General features: G+C 33.6%; 2 protein-coding genes across 2 annotated transcripts in view; one reads left to right on the forward strand and one right to left on the reverse strand.

The window, feature by feature from the left end:
• Nucleotides 1-89: 89 nt before the first annotated feature.
• On the forward strand, nucleotides 90-15,933 carry LOC134267683 (nuclear pore complex protein Nup93-like). Its single transcript, XM_062749902.1, has 22 exons — nucleotides 90-280; nucleotides 423-540; nucleotides 653-715; nucleotides 815-943; nucleotides 1,584-1,658; nucleotides 1,842-1,934; nucleotides 2,230-2,369; nucleotides 2,774-3,001; nucleotides 3,293-3,352; nucleotides 3,499-3,576; nucleotides 4,979-5,154; nucleotides 5,679-5,870; nucleotides 6,047-6,173; nucleotides 6,500-6,572; nucleotides 6,976-7,020; nucleotides 7,297-7,413; nucleotides 7,639-7,757; nucleotides 7,867-7,984; nucleotides 8,222-8,305; nucleotides 8,855-8,925; nucleotides 9,411-9,474; nucleotides 15,751-15,933. Exons 1-22 carry the CDS (start codon nucleotides 99-101, stop codon nucleotides 15,868-15,870), a joined length of 2,472 nt encoding a protein of 823 aa, XP_062605886.1. The 5' UTR covers nucleotides 90-98; the 3' UTR covers nucleotides 15,871-15,933.
• LOC134267682 (sterile alpha motif domain-containing protein 9-like) overlaps nucleotides 549-16,832 on the reverse strand; it is a 115,099-nt gene continuing 98,815 nt past the window's right edge. The window contains exon 6 of the mRNA XM_062749901.1: nucleotides 549-563. Coding sequence (XP_062605885.1) covers nucleotides 558-563 — 6 coding nt within the window. The 3' untranslated portion in view covers nucleotides 549-557. The remainder of the gene's footprint in view (nucleotides 564-16,832) is intronic.

Below are 16,832 nucleotides of genomic sequence, written 5' to 3' on the forward strand. Positions count from 1 at the left end.
AATGATCAGCTGCAGTACTTGGATAATGCAGAACAAATTTATATGTACATAATGACATGAGATGAAAGTTTGTAAATGTCTTTTTTTTTATTTAGAGAATGGAAACAGATGTAGCTGACTTCTCTGATCTTCAGCAACAAGCAGAGCACCTGACAGCTGAATTTGACAGTGCCTCTGATCTGCCACGAGTTAACAGAAACATTGCCCAGATCCTAGAGGCAGGGTCCCGACTTCTGTCTAAAGTTGCTCCAATCAGTCAGGATTCCACTGATGTCAGAGCGTATGTCAAAATAGAAGCACTAATTAAATTAATATACATTTATAAATTGCTCGTTATTCATTATATACATGTAAATCATTTCCAGCATGAGTTCTTTTTTTATTACCACTAAAGTTTGATGTGTTATACTTTGTTCTTTTAGGTCTATATTGCTTGGCACTAAAGGATACGATGTCCCCAAAATATCTCAGAAACTAGAAGGACTAAGTGCCGCCAAAACATTTGAACCTCTTGAACCTGTAAAAGACACAGACATTCAAGTAATTAGCTTTATCATTTATTTCTGTAATTCCGAATGATGTAACCAATTCCTAATCTTTTTATTTACTGTTCTTTATACAAATAATTTAATATTTGTTCATGTATTTTTAGAGTTTTCTCAAGAATGAAAGAGAGAACGCTTTATTGGCAGTCATAGAGCAAACACGGAAACATGTAAGATGAATCTTGAAGTGAATTTTGAACCTGCATTCCTATAACAGTTGAATTTTTATTTTTAATGTTTTACTCTTTTCTACCGCATAACTTTTGAAGACATTTGAGGAATCTGAAAGGAGACACTGGGAATGCATGGAGAATGAGTGGGAGAGAGAAAAACAGAAGATCCTGAATACTCTACGAGGATTAAATCAGGACACAACAGATTTACAACCAGAGGCAGAGGTAAAAGAATGGCTTTGTATGCAAACTGCAAGTATTCTAGATAATGGTAAAATTTGCTTTTAAATTTAAAAGTGTATGAATTTACAAGGGGCCAATTTCATTTGTCACTGATCGGCGTACACCAAATTGCGCCGGTCATATGACTGGCGTAAAATGGCTAAGAGGCAAATGAAGTTAACCAGCAAAAACATTTTTAAAAAATGAATAATTACGCTAAATGATAATCAATTAATGAAGTTTTATCACTTTTTACATTATGTCTTAGTAGAATAATTCGAAATTCAAGTAAAAAAGAACCATGACCTCATGAATAATTTTATTTTTTGAAAATAAAAACATAGTTTAAATATATGAATAGAGATTTGCTCAAAATATGCAAACAAATAAAGAACATGTCGATTTGGTAGAAAGTATCTGCATTTTCACAGTTGTTTTCCCTTCCCGCCATATTTCTAACACCGGCGATTTCCTCGCCGGTCATTTTAGACTGGCGAGATCAGCGTACGCCGGCAAACCTTCCCCGATCAAATGAAGCAACAATCCGGGTTACGAAAGGTCAAGTGGCACATTCGGCGTGCGCCGGTATGACAAATGAAATCCTACCAAGACTTACCATTGTATATCCTTTTTTTATTGACAGAGTTTTGCAGTAGATCCTGTTAGTATGCATGGCAGAAGCAATTTAAATAACATAGAGATGGCATATGCTAGACAGGTTTGTATTGAAAATCAAGTGGACAAAGTTTATTTAAATGTTCAACTGGCTTAAAATGTCACAAAAATCTTTTTGTATTATTAAATTGTTAAAGAAAGAGTAAAGCTTGATTTCTTGAATTATTTTGTACATCTTTACTACATTATGAATTAGTTTTCTTAATTTTCATATGTTGATTGATAGGTGTACATGTACAATGAACAAGTTTTACAAGGCAGTATCCGACCAAACTTAGCCGAGGCTTTCTCGGAGGTTGCTAACAGTCTGGATGATAAGGTATGCTTCAGAGTCTGACAAATATAGATGTCATTTTGTTACACAAGCAGTAAATATTATTTGTAATGTATGAATATCTTTTTATTGTGTATGATATAGAAACAAAAATTCAATGTATTTTCATGTACAGTCAAACCTCGTTATCTGGGAGTATGTTAAACTTCAAATTATCAGAGGGTATGAAATATAAGAGTACAATACATTATAAATATTTTTGTTATTGACAGCCTGTGATGGACCTCTGAGAGCAGGTTAAATTCATGGTAGACATTATAAATATTTTTGTTATTGACAGCCTGTGATGGACCTGTGGGAGCAGGTTAAATTCATGGTAGACATTCCCCTCATCTCCTCCAACAGTGTCAAAGAAACCCGCACAGACTACCGCACACAGGCAGCATTTGTAGAGAAGGGGAAGGAGTACCTCGAACAGATGTAAGTAGTCTAATTTTCAATTTGTTTATTTAGTTTACCAGTGCAAAGAATTATTTATTGTTTTTAAAATACAAACTTAAAAACATATAAGATAGGCTCACTCACACATGTACAAAACCTTAAATATATAACAATCATACCGTACACACAATCTTTATAAAGGTTTTATCAGTCCCATTCTACAAAACAAAAGACAATATTAATATGGTATGCATATTAAAAAGCCGTAACTGTATACATGTACAAACTTAAATGGTCTGTTGCAATTAACAATGGACTATGGATGTCAAGTAATCAATCAGGTGCCTTAAAAACAAGTTGTTTATTTTTGTTCTTGCATTCTGAAGTTGTTTCAAAGAAATAAACAAATTTTCTCAATGATAAAATAAAGCATTGATTTGCAGGTACTCCAAGCACATCCAAAGTACAATTTACAGTAACCTACAGCAAGCCCAGCTTGGTGGGATACCGTCCACCTATAACCAGGTCAAGAGTTACCTGAATGTCTGCCCGCCTCACATCAAGGGCCTGGAGGATGGGTCTGTAGACGGACATCCAGTCTGGGCAATGATCTACTACTGTCTTAGGTGTGGAGACCTACAGGCAGCTCTACAAGTCACAGAAAAAGCAGCGTAAGTACAGAAAAAGTATTGTAAGTACAGAAAAAGTATCATATCAAGAAGTACCTTCAGTATTAGTTGTGTCACAGAAAAAGCACAAGTAACAAAGAGGGCTGTGTAATTATTGAATAAACAAGTTACAGACAAAGTATTGTTTTTATTGAATGTAACTTTAGCCCTTTAAAGCACAGACAAAGCAATGAACAAAGTACACGTCTCAGACCGTATCTCTGGTAGATGATTAGTACTACCCTGTTATTTAATCAATGTGATTCAAACGTTCTGGTTTGCTGTACATTTCAGACACAATCTTGGAGATTTCCCTGCTTATCTAAGGGAATATGTTACAGATGAAGATCGCAGGTTAGAGGAAAAAATTCTGAACGTTTGGAATAAAAAAATAATTTTTGATCATAGAACACACAAATTCTTTGGTGGTACAAAGAAAACACTACAGCTTACATGTATGCATCCTTTTTGTACATGCGTATGCTGTTTGTTTTTTCTAGGTTGTCTGCAGCAAGTGAAACCAAGATCAATTTACATTATAGGAGAATCATTAAGAATGGAAATGACCCATTTAAAAGGTGAGCATGGAGTTTTTCTTGTCATTTAAAATTGATAGAATTATCAATAACACAACTGAGTGAGAAATGCTTGATTCCATTCTACAAGGCCAAAAATAAAATTAGCTTTGTTTGGCGTTGCCATCCGACTCAGGTAAATTGGTGCGGTACAGAGAAATTTTTTCAACTTATACATATTGTAATTTTTTTTTCGTCATAGTTATCAGGATTTGGGTATCAGTACGTTTGAGTAATATACAAAATGAGAAATAATCATGTAAACGCTTAATTGATCGAACAGTTTTCATTTATAAGCGTCTATGTGATGTTGATTTTACTTATCACAAATCTAAGGCATGGCTGTGGAAAGCGGTAATGTAAACTCATTAAATCAGAAGTTGATGGCATGACTCTCCGCGGTATAAGTGTGTCTTAAAATGGCAAAAATATACTGACGAATCAAATCAGTTATTCCAGTTTCAACTAGAAACTTCAAGGTACAATGAACTCTCTGATTTGCTGGATGAATCTAGCAGCCATGCTTGGATTCGTGCATATGAAAACAACTTGATGCCAATTCAGTGTCGGCGACTTTTTTATAAGCTTACCATGTATATTAAAGGTTTAAAATTAATAGGGTTTGAAAATAAATAACAATTAGGAATCAGTTCGGACCCCAGTTGTTGTAAAATAATCGGAAAACCATGACGCTCGCATACTAACAACATTTCTGAAATTGAAAAAAAAAATTTCCCCTACCTACCAACCCAAACGCATTAAGACTGAGTTGGAAATGCCAAACCAACAATATTTTAATTCTGGCCCAATCACTCCCATGTACAATTACAAAGACTTGTACTGTAAATTCCTAAATATATGCATGGAATTAATTATTGCTTAATTTCTCGAGAAGAGTAATAAAATTACTCGCCTTTTTTTTTATGATGCTCAAATCTATCTAAAATCTCTTGATGAACCATCCATTCGCGAATTATTTTTCTCGATTTACCATTGAAGAGCCCATTCGGGATAATAAGTACTCGTGAAAAATAAGGAATCTACAGTAAAGTCCCCCCCCCCCCTTCCACCCAAGATACTATGCACTTCAGTTTTTGTTAAAAATGGACACTCCTAGATGATTTTGTGAAAATTAAAATTAGTTATGATTGTATCTTCTTAAATACCCCTCTTGAGAATTTTTCTCTCGTAAAGAGACATTGCCATTACCTGTGAAGTTCCTACCACAAGGGGATGCCCCGCTTAGCGGTGCCCTTGTCTCTTTTAGGATATCCTTGGTCTTTTTGTGCCCTATGAATGGCTTAACATTTTATAATACAATTCTTTGTTTAGCTTTGCCTTATGTAAGTAATGTTACAGTGTATAATGTGCTTATTTGTGGACTGTATCTCGTCTTCCTTGGCAGGGCTGTGTTTTGTGTGGTGGGTAGATGTGATCCTACAGAAGACCACTCGGAGATAGCGGATAAGATTGACGACTACTTGTGGATTAAGTTATCTCAGATCCAGGTGGATCCGGACCCCTCCAGACAGGACGGATTTACTCTACAAAGATTACAGAGCCTGCTTTATGAAGATTTTGGTTTGTATGATTATAGCATTCATTTATTATGTCCCTGGATGTGAATTTGTCAAGTTATTTTAAGTTTCGTTTGGCCATCAGCGTTAGACTACAACAATTTCAGATCAAGCATGGACAACATTTGATGTTAATTTGTTCCTCCAAAGCAGAAAGGCTATAGTCTATGACATACTGTAAACCAACTTTTATTCGCGTGTTTAGCGACCAGCATTAAATTGCGAATATTAATCACCACAAAGCACTTATTTTGCTTTGTATTAGAAGAGAGGGGTTCCTCGGCCACGGAAATTAATCGTCGCAGATTGATTTTAAACTGACGAATTGCGAATAAATGTTGGTTTACAGTATAAAGATTAAAGTTCTGTTAGCAAGTGCATACAATTTAAAGCAATCCGTAGTTTCAATTGAAAGACACTTGACAAATTCATAACAGATTTCTTATATTTTTTGAAAGAAATAAAGGTTTTTAAGGATTACATAAAACTTTTTGGAAATAATTTATTAACCCATCCTTTGTGTTATAGGTGAGAGTCACTTTGGTGGATACCAGAACCCTTTCCTTTATTTCCAAGTCCTCATTCTCACAGCTCAGTTTGAGGCGGCCATTGAATTCATGTCCAGAATTGACCGACTCTTGTGTCATGCTGTCCATGTGGCTCTGGTTCTGTATGAACTCAAAATGTTACTCCTTCCTCAGTCAACTCAGGCTCAGTTATGTAAGCAATCTGAATGTACACTAACATATTTTTTCAGGTTTTATTTCTCATAAAGCATGTATATGTACATGTATTGTGAAGATGGGTAAGCACATACAGTGTATATGTACCAGTTCTTTATTTCTTGCTTACATTGGAAAAAGACAATGGCATAGTAATCTTCATACAATTTTCAGTGACCAAAGACCCATCTGATGAGGGACCACTAAGGAGATTGAATTTTTTCCGACTTATCACCATGTACACCCGTAAATTTGAAGCCACAGATCCCAGAGAAGCACTACAGTATTTTTACTTCCTAAAGTGAGTGTTACTGTCGAAATCAGTGTAATTTTTTAGGGATATTTTTGTTGAATATCTGAAATAAACTTGTTTTTGTAAACATTTTGACTGAAAATATATCTCTTCATGAAAGATGTAGTCTTTGATATACATGTATATGTAAAGGTAAATTCATGAGTGAGATTTACCCATGAAATTCATGAAAATTAACACCCACAAATAAATGAAATTTAAGAATAGCTTAGAATAGAATATTTAATAATAGTATGAGATTTTCTCTATTTTTTTCTATTTTAAAATCCTTACATTTCATTTAATTGATTTTGAACTGGGTTTTGATATTGCAGTGATCTGAGAACATCCCAAGGGGAGAATCTCTTCATGTCCTGTGTCAGTGAACTAGTACTGGAGACAAGAGAGGTGAGGAATTTATAAAGGTGCCATTAAGTTCTACTGAAATATGAATGTAATGTATTTAGATACCAACATTTATTGATGGTTGATTTTATCCAAAGTATTTATAATATTGATCCATCAGTGTTTTGTATGACTGATTGTTATCCACATCTTTTTAATGTATAGTAATTAAGGCTGGACTGTGGATATCCACCTGGATAGCTCAGTGGTTAGAGGACTTGCCTAGTAATACAGGGGTCCCATGTTTGATTCCTGGTCCAGCAACACATTTTTTCATTTTATATGTATTTATGAATTTTCAATGGATGTTAACTCATTCCTCCTTTCCACACCACAAATGAATGAATTATATGCCTATAGTGTACCATGTCTAACACTGGATTGTAACATTCTTTTGCTCCTTTAGTTTGAGATGCTATTGGGAAAGATTGAACCAGATGGAACAAGGAGGGTAAGCTTTATAGTGATGTCCAATCATTTTTATGCCTGTGAAGAATTGCAGTCCATTATTCTTTTTAAAAAGAAAATATCAAATTACAACAATTAATATTGAAAAAACACAGTGTAAGGGGTAATTATCATCATGTAGCAATCAGTGTTAATAACGTATTTAGAGTTTATTTGTTACACTACATGTATTATCCAAATAATTAACTCATGACAACTGTCATATACATTCAAATTTCATTAACATGTTATCATAATTATGTATGATTTTCATCTACAGTTAGGTGCAATAGACAAATTTCAACATGACACACAGCGAATCATAGAACTGGTTGCCAGGGATACAGAAAATAAAGGAATGTTTGAGGAAGCTGTTATGTTATATGACCTTGGGGGTGTAAGTACAGAGTTATTGACATGAAACTGCTAATTAGTCATGGCCAAGACATTCAAATTAATTAATAGGTGTTAGATGATTCTTTTACAAGAGACAGAAAATAAAATTGTTTAATACAATTTTCAGAATGTAATCTTTTTCTTGGTTCTGTGAAAATTTGTTGAAAGGAGAAAAATTTTAAATCTGCAGTATTGACTTTATAAGAATTATATTTTTTTTCCCTAGAAACATGATAAAGTTTTAGAGTTATTAAACAGACTGATCAGTCAAGTTGTATCACAGCCAAACACCCCACAATCGGCGAGGGACCGACTCCGCAGTGTGGCCGTCAGTATCGCCAAAAGGTAACATTAGGATGATAAAACTGCCTACAAGATATCTTGTGATTTGTGTCATCTTTATTGTTTTGTTTGCTTTCTAGATAGAGCTTGATTTTTTTCCTCTTCTTTACAGATACAGAGAAGGAAATACTGAAGGGTCAAGGTCAAACACCAGCACATTTTATCTGTTACTTGACCTTCTGACCTTTTTTGATTACTTCCATGAAGGCAATGTAGACGAAGCCTTTGAGGTATGAGAACATACCTGATTACCAGGAAAGTTTATGAATTAAATACTTTCTAATTTGCAATTCTCAGAAGCTTATTTGTATTTTGATCTCAGCCCATATCTGACATTGCTTTTGACCTGCTTGTTACCTAGATGGTACTTTGACCCCCTTGCCATCTAATACCTGCCCTCTATCACAAAATCGGGGATCTGTGCCTTGATTCTTATTTTCAAATCTTGTTGATGCCTTTTCGAGCAGGTGATGAAACAGCTGAAGTTACTTCCCTTGACAGCGGATGCTGTGGAACACAAAGTGAATGCTTTCAGGCATTACACAGATGAGGTTAGATAAAACTACTTTGTTTCTCGTAGTATTAATATGTTTTTCTTGATCTTTTTTCTTACTTGAGTTCATAAAAAGTGTCCCATGAATTTGTTATACATTTGTGTGCAAAGAATTAGCTAAGCTATACAGATTAAATATGATCTCAAATAAGTCTAATATGGTTCTACTTAAATTGGGTGTGCAGTAAAACCTTAATACATGGAGAATGCTGATAATGAATAATCACTTGGGACAAAATGATTTCCATTCCACTTACATGTAATTATTAAATCTTTTATGAACTTATCAGATATAAATTTTGAATGCCAGGACAAAAGTGATATTAAACAATATTCAATCATTTGTAAGGAATAAAAATGAAAGGCTTGTAGATGAAATTAATGTTTATGTACTTTTTTATATATCCATTTAGTTCACAATATATTTTAAAGCCACATGGAATGGGGAGATCAGATTGGTTCAGTGCTAAGTGTCAATTCATTTTTAGCATGTTCGCTATAATTATGTTTTACTGTGCTCTCAATTTTATATCTGATTTTATTTCAGGTCAGACGATGTTTACCAGACATTTTGATTGCTACAATGAATATTTTACATAATCAGTATAAGAATGCCAAGTAAGTGTTACAACTGGTAATACTGAGCTTAGATTTACCGTAAACCAACTATTATTCGGTATTAAAAATAAATATCAGGGGTATCCCTAAGGTCCGCAACATATTTAAATCATGAATGTTAATCGCTGCAAACCGTTCATTTTGCTTAGTATTTGTAGAGAAATGCTTCCTTAGTTGTGAAAAATAATCGTCGAAGATTGATTTCAAACTGACGAATCGCGGATAAAAGATGACGTGAATAATAGTTAGTTTACAGCCACTAATCATAGTACAGTTCACTTACTGTGTTTTCCTACACCACACAGAGCCAGTGACACTTGAACCATCATAACAGAATGTTTATTTGTGTAACTAATTTTTATAGAATTGCTTTAGCTGTTTTTAAAAGAATCTCATAAGTTAATCTAATATAAAATTTATAATATGTTAAAAAGTGTACTTGTATGGGAAACATCATAAATTCTTCAAATATCTGAATCTTTAAGGAACTCTGCCCCAAGGGGAGGTTACTCTGGTCAAGGGAAGTCAGAAGACGGGGGAAAGGAAACTGTAAGTACCTGCACTGTCTGTCTTATAAAAGGGGTAACAACTATATATTTTTAGGTCACCTGAGTAACTCGGGTGACCTATTGCTATTCGTTTTCGTCCGTCGTCGTGTGTTAACATTTGAACATTTTCAGCTTCATCTCAGAAACCACTAAACCAATTTCAACCAAATTTGGTATACAGCATCTATGGGTGAAAGGGAACAAAAATTGTGAATTTTATGGTCCCCGCCCCCCTGGGGCCTGAGGGGTAGGGCCAAAACCACTAATATTATTGCAATCTTTTAAAATCTTCTTCTTTACTCCTGGATATCAAGCAGGCAAACTGTTGGCATGAATGTAATGAACATTGAGTCATCCACCAAAATTGTGAAATTCATGGCCCCAGGGCCAGGGGTTCTAGTGCTAGGGCGGGGCTATATTGATTATATAGTGAAAATGCATTTATTCTTTGAAAATCTTCTCTGCTTCTGAGTATTAAATAAACTTACTCAAAGTACATAGTTATGATGAATAAGAGTTCGTCTTCCAAAATTGTGAATTTTATGGCCCCAGGGTCAGGGGTTCTGGTGTTAGGGCGGGGTTCTATTGATTATATAGTGAAAATGCATTAATTCTTTGAAAGTCTTCTTCTCTGCTTCTGGGTTTTATGCCAATGATCCAAGTATATATATTTATGATGAAGAAAGGTGCATCTAGCAAAATGGTTATTTTTTATGCCCCCTATGTTGAGGGGGGGGTTACATAGTCTGAAAATAAATTAACGCTTTGAAATCTGCTCTTTGGTATTAATCAACCATTTTATGATAAAATTTGTAAAATTTTGAAATATGTGGCCCCAGGGTCAGTGGGGTTTTTTTGGGGAGTGGTGCACAACTGGTTATGAAGTGGAAGTGCATTTTCTCTTTGTTATTCTGATCTACCTCTGAGTATTAAGTAAATAGAGTAAACATGCTAAGTTTATAATTACGATAAACAATGGTGCCTCTTTCAAAATTGTGAATTGTGAATTTCATGGCCTCTGGTTTAAAACATGAACCAAACTTAATTGTTTGAAAGTTGTTACACGATAATCAGGTGACCTATAAGGCCCGTGGGCCACTTGTTCAAATTTAGAAGAAATTTATTCCCTGACCTTAATGTTGCTTTTAAAATAACTATAGCAATTTGGGGCAAAATATTAAAATACTATGGTATCATCAGAAAATTTTTTAATAAATACATTATTGCCAGGGATGTTTAGAGAAATACCGGAGGCCATTTGCTTGAAAAGTGACTGACCTTTTAATTTCGAAGGACAAAAATGAATATTTAAGTGAAAAATGACGTAAAGCAACTGTTTAATATACATGTACATCATTTAATTATCTGTCAACTAAAAGTTCACCAAACATTATTGATTTGCCCTACACCGTAGTATTGCAGTTATCCTAAATAAAAGATCTCATTGTGTTATTGATATGTACATGTATTTATAAGTGTGTTTTCATTGATGGGAGATGTACAATCTGCTCAAGAAACCTCTGGTCTCACTTAGCTGTGTTACATTTCATAAACAACTGATTATGGATATCCTGGTTTTTAGCTCTACTGGTCAGAGACCAGAGGAGCTTATGCGATAGTAATGCGTCCGTCCGTCTGTCTGTCTGTCTGTAAACAATTTTTCAAAATGCTACTCCTCCTACAGTTTTGGTCTGATATCAATATAACTTGGCACACAAGTAAACTACACTAAGATACATAATTCTGGACATCAGTTTTTGATTTTGATGAACTGTGTTGCTGTTGTTACTAAAAATAGAAATTTATTTGAAATTCTTTTAAAATGCTACTCCTCCTACAGTTTTGGTCTGATTTCAGTATAACTTGGCGCACGAGTAGTCTTCACTAAGATACATAATTCTGTGTATTGGTTTTGATTTTGATGAAAGGTGTTGCCATGGTTACTAAAAATAAAAATTTATTTGAAATTCTTTCAAAATGCTACTCCTCCTACAGTTTTGGTCTGATTTCAAGAACTTGGCACACAAATAGTCTACACTAAGATACATAATTCTGTGTATCTTTTTTTTGATTTCTATGAACGGTGTTGCTGTTGTTACTAAAAATAGAAATTTCTGAGAAATTCTTTCAAAATGCTATGTCTCCTACAGTTTTAGTCTGATTTCAGTATAACTCGTCACACAAGTAGACTGCACTAAGATACATAATCCTTTGTTTTGATTTTTGATTTGGATGAACGGTGTTGCCGTGGTTACTAAAAATAGAAATTTCTGTGATTTTTTTTCCAAAATGCTACATCTCCTACAGTTTAAATCTGATTTCAATATAACTTGGCACACAAGTAGACTACACTATGATACACAATTCTGCCTATTGGTTTTTGACTTCGATGAACATTATGCCTTGGTTACTGAAAATAGAAATTTCTATTAAATAATCTCAAAATGCTACTCCAAATACAGATTTAGTCTGATTATAATATAATGTGGCATGCAAGTAGACTACACTAAGAACATAAAACGACTTAATCAAGGATCGTTATTTTATTTATTGCTGTTGTAAAGTTTCAATTCCCAACTCCTTAAGTACTCTTCTCTTCCTTTGTTTTAAGTACAAACCAGTAGAGCTTCAGTCTCAACAGAGACTTCTGGTTTATCATGTGGATCAAATGTTAAGGATGTCCTGTCCTTTATTTATAAAATTCTGCATCATTTTAAAGTTCTAACATTAAATCTGAATTCTACAGTGCAAATTCAACTATATCCAATAAAAACGGCTATTAAATTCCATTCAAACATGATTAAGCAAGGAACTATATTTTGTGGCGGAAGGTTTTATTAGACGAAAATGATCAGTTTTTCCATTTTGAATTTTAACATTACTGTTAATTTTGGATTCCTATTTTTCCATCCTGGTTGCACACAAAGCTGTCTTTTGCAGTGAAATGTGTTATGCTGGTTAGCTCTACTGGTCAGAGACCAGAAGAGCTTATGCGATAGTAATGCGTCCGTCATCCGTCCGTCTGTCTAGCTGTCTGTCTGTCTGTCCGTCTGTCCGTCTGTCTGTCTGTCTGTCTGTAAACAATTTTTCAAAATGCTACTCCTCCTACAGTTTTGGTCTGATTTCAATATAACTTGGCACACAAGTAGACTACACTAAGATACATAATTCTGTGTATCGGTTTTTGATTTCGATGAACGGTGTTGCCGTGGTTACTAAAAATAGAAATTTCTGTGAAATTCTTTCAAAATGCTACTCCTCCTACAGTTTTAGTCTGATTTCAATATAACTTGGCACACAAGTAGAATACACTAAGATACATAATTCTGTTTTTCGAATTTTAATTTTCAATTGATGAATGGTGTTGCCGTGGTTACTAAAAATAGAAATTTCTGTGAAATTCTTTCAAAATGCTACTCCTCCTACAGTTTTAGTCTGATTTCAATATAACTTGGCACACAAGTAGACTACACTAAGATACACAATGCTGTATATCAGTTTTTGATTTTGTTGAACGGTGTTGCTGTGGTTACTAAAAATAGAAATTTCTGTGAAATTCTTTCAAAATGCTACTCCTCCTACAGTTTTAGTCTGATTTCAATATAACTTGGCACACAAGTAGACTACACTAAGATACATAATTCTGTGTATCGGTTTTTGATTTCGATGAACGGTGTTGCCGTGGTTACTAAAAATAGAAATTTCTGTGAAATTCTTTCAAAATGCTACTCCTCCTACAGTTTTAGTCTGATTTCAATATAACTTGGCACACAAGTAGACTACACTAAGATACACAATTCTGTGTATCGGTTTTTGATTTCGATGAACGGTGTTGCCGTGGTTACTAAAAATAGAAATTTCTGTGAAATTCTTTCAAAATGCTACTCCTCCTACAGTTTTAGTCTGATTTCAATATAACTTGGCACACAAGTAGACTACACTAAGATACACAATTCTGTATATCGGTTTTTGATTTCTTTGAACGGTGTTGCTGTGGTTACTAAAAATAGAAATTTCTGTGAAATTCTTTCAAAATGCTACTCCTCCTACAGTTTTAGTCTGATTTCAATATAACTTGGCACAAAAGTAAACTACACTAAGATACATAATTCTGTGTATCGGTTTTTTATTTCGATGAATGGTGTTGCCGTGGTTACTAAAAATAGAAATTTCTGTGAAATTCTTTCAAAATGCTACTCCTCCTACAGTTTTAGTCTGATTTCAATATAACTTGGCACACAAGTAGACTAACACTAAGATACACAATTCTGTGTATCGGTTTTTGATTTCAATGAACGGTGTTGCTGTGGTTACTAAAAATAGAAATTTCTGTGAAATTCTTTCAAAATGCTACTCCAAATACAATTTTAGTTTGATTATAATATAAATGTGGCATGCAAGTAGACTGCACTAAGAACATAAAGAGACTTAATCAAGGATCATTATTCTATTTATTGCTGCTGAAAAGTTTCAATTTCCAACTGCTTAAGTACTTTTCTCTTCCTTTGCTATAAGTACAAACCAGTAGAGCTTCAGTCTCGACAGAGACTTCTGGTTTTGAAATATCTATTAAATTATTTCTTATGAATTCTATCAACAAAGTGTGACAAATATAGTCAATATATTCTGAAAATCCGGGAAAAAATTGAGCCAATTTTAATGTAAAATTGACACTTTTTTAGTAATATCTAAAAATTTACATCATATACCCCCACTTTTGATGTTCTTTTCTAAATATTCAAGATAAATTTGACCTATCTGCTTAAAATCAGAAAAAGTTTAAGACTTTAAAATAATTTTCTTGCTTATTCAATTTTCAATGCAAGAAAAATCACTTTTTGTTAGTGCAGAAATGTCAAATAATTGATTATGCGAAGCAATTTGAAACTTTTTCTTAGTCACAATTTTTAAGTGTCTTTTTTTAAACAAACTTTAGAGTTCAATTTGTTTCATGCTTCAATTGGATAAAAATATTGGAGGGAAAACGTCAAAAATTTAATTTTTAATTAAGACACAAATTTCAGTGCAAAAAGGTCATATTAAATGTACTGTAGCGCCAAAAGAAGCATATTGACCCCAATTTTTTGATTTGATTTTTAATTAAGCTATGTATGTAGAAACTAAATTCAACTTGGCAAAAAAAGTTTAAGACTTTAAATATCAGGATCGAACGTCGTTAAATGTATGCCATGAAAATGCTGCATTTTTCACATTATGAACAGTTTAGCCTATGTACTAAGTGTCAAAGTCCTGTTTGAGTGATATATGTTTATGTGCATGTGTATCCAAGAACTTGATACAACTTAACAAATAATAAAGTTTTATTTTTCGTTATAATTCTTCAAACAAAGGAAACTTGCTTTAATTTTAATATTATAATATAATATAAAATGTTGTTTTCTTATCTCGTCTGTGATGTAAGGGGATGTATAATTAACAGCGTTGTCTGACACTTACACGTTACCGACTTTCCCTCAGGTGTTAATTATATTATCAGGTGCACCTTAAGGTAGGATTAACTTCATTTCAAAAAATTTTTATTCTTCTTAAATAACAAGACTTGAGTTGAATAAAAGCAGATGTCTCAAGCTTTCCTTTATAGTCATGTCCAAGATGGTCACTGTGTAAAATTTATACCATATTGTGTAGATTAAAATTTGTTCAGATCTGGTCTTTGAGAACAGGATGGAACCATAACAGGCATCAAAGTTTAACTTGTACATCCATAGAGGAAAAAAATTTCCTCAAAATAACTTGTGAACAAAATAAATAGAGCATCTCAAGAATTGTATTCAAATCTGTTCAAATTATGTCCCCATTGACTAAGGTGGGTCACAAGAAGAATCAGAATTTTACAAATATGTTAAGTGAAACAGCATTTAAAAATCATCTCAATAATAAAAATTTGACAATGTCAAATTAGTTTGAATACACATTAATTACATTCAAGCTTGTCAATATCAAAGCCTCCCACCCCTGCCATAAAAGGGAATGGATGTAAGGTTGTAAAGAGATTAAAAAATAGATTTTCTGTGCAAAATCAGCAGGGCATCATTTATAATCATTCTAAAATAAAAAAAAAAATGCATAAAAAATATTTAAACTTGTTCAAATCACTGCAATGCTATGTCAGGGATAAGTCACATTGAGGGAAGAAGGGAGGAAGCTTTTATTCTAAGAAGCATTGAAAATCTGACATTTGAAGAAGTAATAATTATACTTTTATGCATCTCAGTACCTGATTAAGATATAATAAGACACTTTTTTTATTTTTCAGTACCTGAATTATTTACGGAGTGAGGCGAGGGCTTTGATTATGTTTGCAGGTATGCTTCCCTACAGACTGCCTGGGGACACTAATGCTCGCTTGGTCCAGATTGAAGTGCTAATGAACTGATCACACATAATGACTCATTAGGTGCTTAATATTGTGTTGAAAGACATTAAAAACTTAATGAATTGTGAAGTTTCTTCTTCTTTATGAATAAGAAAGCAAAATTTTTCATAAATATCAAAGTTTTTAATTAAATGCTCTATTACTTATAGTTTTGTTGGATGATAAATGAATTTATTTCCAAGAATTGTTGACCTTATACTTGTGGGCTGTTCCTCTACCTTTTTTGATTAATTATATAACACAAAGGAAGTTATACTTTGTGTAGGAGAATTTTAAGTAGGAAATTATGTGTAGATGAAGATAATATTCACCCAGATTGATCTCCTTCTTCAATTTTTATTAGATTCAAACCACTTGAATTTCATATATAGAAGCTGGTCTTGGTTAAAAGAAACTATAAACTCAAGCTGACTGAACCTGTAAGGTGTTCATCTGCAGATGCACACCTGTTTTTATTTTAGATGCTCAATCTGACCTACATTTTATAGACCAGGTTATAGGTTCTGGAGCAGACCCACTCTCAGTAACTACCGGGCATTAGTCCTATGATAACTTAACAGGTAGTTCAAAGGGCTTCCTCTACAAGAATGTTTTCAGTACAGTATCTGACCTACATATTCCGCCTGGATTAGTAAACTGGTTAAACATTTTAGGCAGGTTCATTCCAGTGTAATTATAAGACCAATCTGGACCACACTTGCAAGGATGATGCATCTAGGAATGTAAACCTCAAGACTTGTTTCAGATGCTGAGTAACCAGGCTTAAAGTTTTGGAGGGAGTATTTTGTGAATAAACATGCATGAATAAAGCATCTACTATTGCACACAACTAGCCTTGTTTTGAATGCTGAATATAACCTACATTTTACAAATTAGTGATCAAGTCTATTGTTTTCAAACTTGCATGGATAATAAATACTTCCAGATATGGTTTGGATGTTCCTAAACTGAGGATGTGCATG

This window comes from Saccostrea cucullata, unplaced genomic scaffold (genome assembly GCF_032062105.1).
Source record: "Saccostrea cucullata isolate Sc308-1 unplaced genomic scaffold, CSIRO_AGI_Scuc_v1 ctg2518, whole genome shotgun sequence".
Lineage (NCBI taxonomy): Eukaryota > Metazoa > Mollusca > Bivalvia > Ostreida > Ostreidae > Saccostrea > Saccostrea cuccullata.